The following is a 6,195-nucleotide window of genomic DNA, read 5'->3' on the forward strand; positions in this document are numbered from 1 at the left end:
TTACTAATTGAGTTCTCAGACAAATCCTTGCTTTAACCATCACTGAAATATCTTCAAAACCAGACTTTTAATATGACAGTAGCCCAGCTAACATGCTTGCATAGCTTCACATTTTAGGGTGAAAATCTGTGTGACACTGAAGATGAAACTTGCTCCCCTTTTTTTCATAGAAACCTTGTTGCCTGATGACTATATGATTCCCCTTGACTGGAAGACACTGAAGATGATCTATTTGCAATGGAAGATGTCAGTAGAGGTATATTTTTATAGCTTTCAAAGAAGCTCCAGTTTCTTTAAAAATAAAATTGGAGAAAATCTGTTTACAAAGTTTAACAGAGAAATACTATACCCCTTAAATTAGAAAACAGTGCAAGCAGAGAGCGGGGATTAGGTTTTGTTTTTTAATTTGGAAAAAGAATATATGTGGACAGGTAGGTAAATATGCACGTTTTCTTTCAATTAGTCATAAGAGAAAGTTGTATTTAATCCCCTAACTTTGTTGAAATGTGTGCATTTCAGCACTGTGAATGAATGAGGTATCCATCTTAGGAAAGTTCATTATTCATTATATCCATTCTCCTATCAAGCTCTCAATCTTATCCTGTTAGGATAAGAGTAACTGCTACAAATTACATTCATATTTACCTAAGTTAGAGCATTTCATTATTGGTATGACCGTTGATCTACAGTGAGAGACATGCCTATTCTTGAGGGCTGTTCATTTTCCAGGTGGGTGGAGGAAGACTGTGTCCCATAGTTAGAAAGAGGATAAATGTAAGTTCTGGAAAAGCCTGAGGCTAATCTAATGGAGATGGCTGGGGTTCTGTTCACATTCATTGATAGTGATTTAAATGAGCCCAGAAGAAATGCTAGAAGTACATTTCAGAATAAATAGTAAAATGGAAATTTAGTAAAAAATTAGGAGCTGGTATCTTAGGATTATAATATGGTAGGTATTTCTTACCTATTTTTATAAGTACAGGTGTTGGAAAATAGATTTGTTTTGTGTTCCCATGTAGTAACACCAAATAAACATTTTTATAAGTTTCTTATGTCTTTCCCTTGGAGACCTTACACGTACACATAGCAACATTCAAATGTTCAGATTGACATTTGTGGTTGTAATGGTTTTTTTTTTTTTTGTCATTTTAGGAATGTGTCTACATCAGTAAAATGACAGTGCAAACTTATCTCCAATATTAAATAGTAATCATTGTTTTATGTATTTTTATTATAATTTCTAGAAAAGACAGAAGAATAAGAAGAATACGTTAAAATGAAAATCCCTTGAACAGTAAGTACAACTTATTCCAGAGACCTCTATACGACCAGAAGGAGGTGAATGTTGACATTATTGGGTTGTAATAGCTCATGTTGAAGAGTAAAATATAAAAAAAAAGTAGTTTGTTACCATAGCAACCCTGTGTGCTGTTGCACATGTGATGCTTTTATTTCTTTAAATGTAGATCTTTTTGCGAAATATAACAAAGCTTAGCTTGTTGTTACTAAATTTATTTTCCCACCTCATCAGTTAAAACATATTTTAGAGCATTGTGACAACACACAATTTATGAGAGATTTCTCTCCTGACCAGGAGTAGGAGGGGATATAGGTTATATTACATATTATGTTGAGAGATTCTCTAGGAAAAGAGGTAAAATGGTAGATATACTCACATTACATTTTAAACTTGACATCAAGCTAATATTAAAATGAAAACATTGTACTTTTCTTCCCCAAATGCCTAAATTATGAGACAAACACAGCTGCTACAATTTCAGTGTTTATGTGTCTGCATTTGATAAGAATTGAATGCACTGTGCATTTACCATATGTTTTCTTTCTTTGTTTTATCTCTTATTTCTAGGAGTATTTTGTGTTTTAATTTCTCAATGAGAAATACATATATAGTAAAAATATTTTTGTTTAATTTAAACCTGTTGCTGCTGAAAGAAGAGGGAGAAGAACTGAATATTTAGGAGAAGAGTTTAGAGATTTGGAGGGACCCCCCTCTAGATAATGTGGGATAAATATGGTACAGGAAGAGGTAGGAGATTATGAGGAATTCAGAGAAAGGAGGCTAAAACATTCATTCATTTATTCAACAAGCATTTATTGAGTTGCCTTTTGTCAGAAGTTGTTCTCTACATTGATGATATAGCCATGAAAGTATTCCCACTCCCCTGGTGTATACTTTATAGGAATGAAAATTTGGAAGGGAGTTTTTTACTTTCCTTCCCATGTGGAATCTCCAACATGTTGCATCAAGCAGCATGCAACAAACATTGCTATATTTAGCTGTGGCCAATTGGAGAGTCTTTGCTACCTGCTAAATTAGAACAGCTTGTGTCAAGGATCCTTTCTGGATCCTACTTTAGTTTTGATGGAGCTCCTCTACTCTATACTGCCCTCTGTGGCCCTACTCTCCAAGGCAGTGATTCTAATGTTTAATCTTTTCTTATGGGGACATTCTATGGGTATTGTAGCAATGTGCAGGTTTTTACAATTATACTGAGAACAGCCTCACTGTTTTGTGCTTAGCAAACTGTAGAGATGAGGCCTGGTTCAGATGAGTAGTTTTAAGGGGTAAATAGAAATTTAGAAAGAGGCAATTAGCAGGAGAATCTGTTTGGCTCTGGTAGCCGCAAGGTGTTGATGCTGTGGCACTCCTTCAGGGATGTGAGATGATAGAAAGAGGCTTGGTTCCTGTCCTAGAGTATCGCTGCCTGGCCATGTGACATTGCACAAGTCACCTCAGACCTCAGTTTCTTTACTTGTAAAAATAATTCTATAATATTAACCTGTCACAGGGATTTTAAAAGAAATAATTGTGCAAAGTACTTAGCATAGTGCCTGAGAAGTAATAGACTTTTTTTTTTCTGTACTGAGGTTTGAACTCAGGGCCTTCACCTTGAACCACTCCACCAGCCCTATTTTTGTGAAGGGTTTTTCGAGATAGGGTCTTGTGACCTATTTACCTGGGCTGGTTTTGAACCTGATCTGCCTGATCTCTGCCTCCTGAGTAGCTAGGATTATAGGTGTGAGCCACTGGTTCCAGGCTAAGTAATAGACTCTTAATATGGAATTAATTCCCTTCCCCTAATTACTTCCTTGGGTAAAAAGCATTGCCTTTGAAATGCTTCCTGGCAAAATAGCATTCGCATTATTTGGGAAGAGGAATACACTGACCCAAGAAAGTTGTTAAAACATTTTTGTGAATTAGTGTAATTGTTATTAACCTTTTGTAATGTAAATAGCTGAACCTCAGGGAATGGGAACTAGTTTCGATTTGGAAATGGACTCTTGCATGAAGCATAACTGGGGAGAGTGAGAATGAGTGGTAGCTGGAAGTCCTGGATGCTAGGAAAGAGGCACCACAGGGTAGCAAAGGCTGGGAACCTGGAAACAAACTTCCTTCACCATTTCATGTGGGTTTGTGTTTGTTTGTAGCTGACTCTGTGGCCTCGGAGGTGCTGTTGCAGATCCCGATCATGGAGAAAATCAGAGCTCAGTGCTGACTTGAAGGATTCCATCCAGGATATACCCACTGGCAACCCACGCTAGTGTGGATGATCTGTCCAACTGTTCTTGATAAGTTGTCTGAATAATAAAAATCTCAACTGAAGAGGTAACAGTTTAAACACCTTATTATCTGATTTGAAGATGCTTGAGTAACTTTGTTTTATAGAAGAAAATAAGGCACAGAAAACTCAAGAAGCTTATTTTTGAAATTGCATTAGGTTTGGAAGGGTAAGCCCTATGTCCAGGTATTGATTTATGATCACATTGCTAGAGTTCTAAAATCCAAAAGGCTCTGAAAACCAAAAGTTTTTCCAATTTTTTTATTGTAATAAAATGCACAATAAAATTTATCATCTTAATCACTCTTAAGTATAGTATAATACATTACTAATATCCCATTATCACCACCATCCATCTCCAGAACTTTCATTTCTTTTTTTTTGTTTTGTTTTATTATTCATATGTGCATACAAGGCTTGGGTCATTTCTCCCCCCTGCCCCCACCCCCTCCCTTACCCTCCACTCTGCCCCCTCCCTCTCCCCCCCACCCCCTCAATACCCAGCAGAAACTATTTTGCCCTTATCTCTAATTTTGTTGGAGAGTATAAGCAATAATAGGAAGGAACAAGGGTTTTTGCTGGTTGAAATAAGGATAGCTATACAGGGAGTTGACTCACATTAATTTCCTGTGCGTGTGTATTACCTTCTAGGTTAATTCTTTTTGATCTAACCTTTTCTCTAGTTCCTGGTCCCCTTTTCCTATTGGCCTCAGTTGCTTTTAAGGTATCTGCTTTAGCTTCTCTGTGTTAAGGGCAACAAATGCTAGCTAATTTTTTAGGTGTCTTACCTATCCTCACCCCTCCCTTGTGTGCTCTCGCTTTTATCATGTGCTCAAAGTCCAATCCCCTTGTTGTGTTTGCCCTTGATCTAATGTCCACATATGAGGGAGAACATACAATTTTTGGTCTTTTGGGCCAGGCTAGCCTCACTCAGAATGATGCAGAACTCTACATTTCTTGAAACTGCAATTCTGAAGCTGGGTGCTGGTGGCTCATGCCTGTAATCCTAGCTACTCAGGAGGCAGAGCTCAGGAGGATCAAGGTTCGAAATCAGCCTGGGCAAATAGTTCAGGAGACTCTATCTCAAAATAACCCATCACACACACACACACAAAATCTCTGCAATACTAGACTGGTGGATCATGCCTATAATCCTAACTACTCATGAGGCAGAGATCTGGAGGATAATGTTTCAAAGCCAGCCAGGGCAAATAGTTTGAGAAACTCTATTTCAAAAATACCCAACACAAAATAGGGCTGGAGGAATGGCTCAAGTGGTAGAGCACCTGCCTACCAAGTATAAAGCCCAGAGTTCAAACCCCAGTACTGCAAATAAACAAATAACTTTCTCTTTCCCTTATCCTCAGGCAGGCACAGTTTTTTTTTTTAATTAATTTATTTATATGTGCATACATTGTTTGGGCCATTTCTCCCCTCTGCCCTGCCCTGCACCCTCTCTCCCCCACCCCCCTAGACTGTTTTGATTTGTAAAATAAGTTTGGAATTAAAATTAATTTATCAGATAAGCCTGACCCAAATGGATAGGTGGTTAATTTTATTCTTTATTTATCTAACTTGGTATATATTTAAGTGTATTTACTAGGGGTTGCCCCAGACCCCACTCGGAATATAAGGTAATGTATTTTTGTACTGCATTACTTCAAACAAACAAATACTTTCTGAGTTTTGGAACATATCTGACCCCCAAGATTTTGGTTAGGGATTAGGAGATCTATAGTATAGTAGAGTTGTTATAATTATTTTAGTATTTTTATTCTATTTTAGTTTTGTTGTACTTAAAATATAAAAATTCATTTTTGAAAAGTATAAATTAAGGGTGATTGTCTACTCACTATTCAACGTGTAGACATTTACTTAATCCCTGTTTTCAGAAAAGGTGCCCTGCCTGTCTTATTTTAAGCTCTTCCTTGCTGATCCTGTCTTACCTTCTTCAGGGAACAATCCTTTAGGTGTGGGGGAGGGGTGTGTATTTGTTTCATCTGGGGTATAGGGGATTGAACCTAGGGTCTTGGCCTGTTCTACCACATCATCAGCTCTAATGTCTCTTTCTTTCTTTTCTTTTTTTTTTTTTTGTGGTAGTACGGGGATTTGAACTCAGGGCCTTCACCTTGAGCCACTCCACCAACCCTATTTTTGTGAAGGGTTTTTTGAGATAGGGTCTTGTGAAGTATTTGCCTGGGCTGGCTTTGAACTGCAGTCTTCCTGATCTCTGCCTCCTGAGTAACTAGGATTACAGGCGTGAGCCACTGTTGCCCAGCTGTCTGTTTCTTAAACAGATTTTGAACTCACCTTGCTGTTTAGCGCTCCACCTCCAGCTCCAGATCTTCCAGTTCCTAGGATTTGTGGGTTATGCTGGCTAAATTTTGTTTCTTGGCTCTTTATAAGGGGGTCTTTTTGGCCAAATTAATCAACACTTGGCCTTTTGCTCTTTAGTTTCCAAAATTCTGTTGCTGTGATTTTCTCTCTTTTCTTATGGTTTATGTTTAAAACAAAAATAATAACAAAACAACATTTCCTCCAAAGAAACCCCCAAAACTAACTTTACATTTTAGTGGGGTTTCAAGGAGGGAGTGACATTTAAATGCTGGTGGTC

General features: G+C 37.6%; 1 protein-coding gene across 4 annotated transcripts in view; it reads left to right on the forward strand.

Annotated features, from left to right (window-relative positions):
- Positions 1 to 6,195, forward strand: part of N4bp2l2 (NEDD4 binding protein 2 like 2) — a 113,749-nt gene that overhangs the window by 86,859 nt on the left and 20,695 nt on the right. For 2 of the 4 annotated variants that reach the window (XM_074043574.1, XM_074043575.1), the window contains 3 exons: positions 171 to 256; positions 1,245 to 1,294; positions 3,451 to 3,625. In XM_074043574.1, the coding sequence (XP_073899675.1) occupies positions 171 to 256; positions 1,245 to 1,280 (122 nt within the window). In that variant the 3' untranslated portion in view covers positions 1,281 to 1,294; positions 3,451 to 3,625. Of the gene's footprint in view, positions 1 to 170; positions 257 to 1,244; positions 1,295 to 3,450; positions 3,633 to 6,195 lie in introns of those variants that run through there. The other 2 variants (XR_012436263.1, XM_020176842.2) reach the window with 2 other exon arrangements.

This window comes from Castor canadensis, chromosome 10 (genome assembly GCF_047511655.1).
Source record: "Castor canadensis chromosome 10, mCasCan1.hap1v2, whole genome shotgun sequence".
NCBI lineage: Eukaryota > Metazoa > Chordata > Mammalia > Rodentia > Castoridae > Castor > Castor canadensis.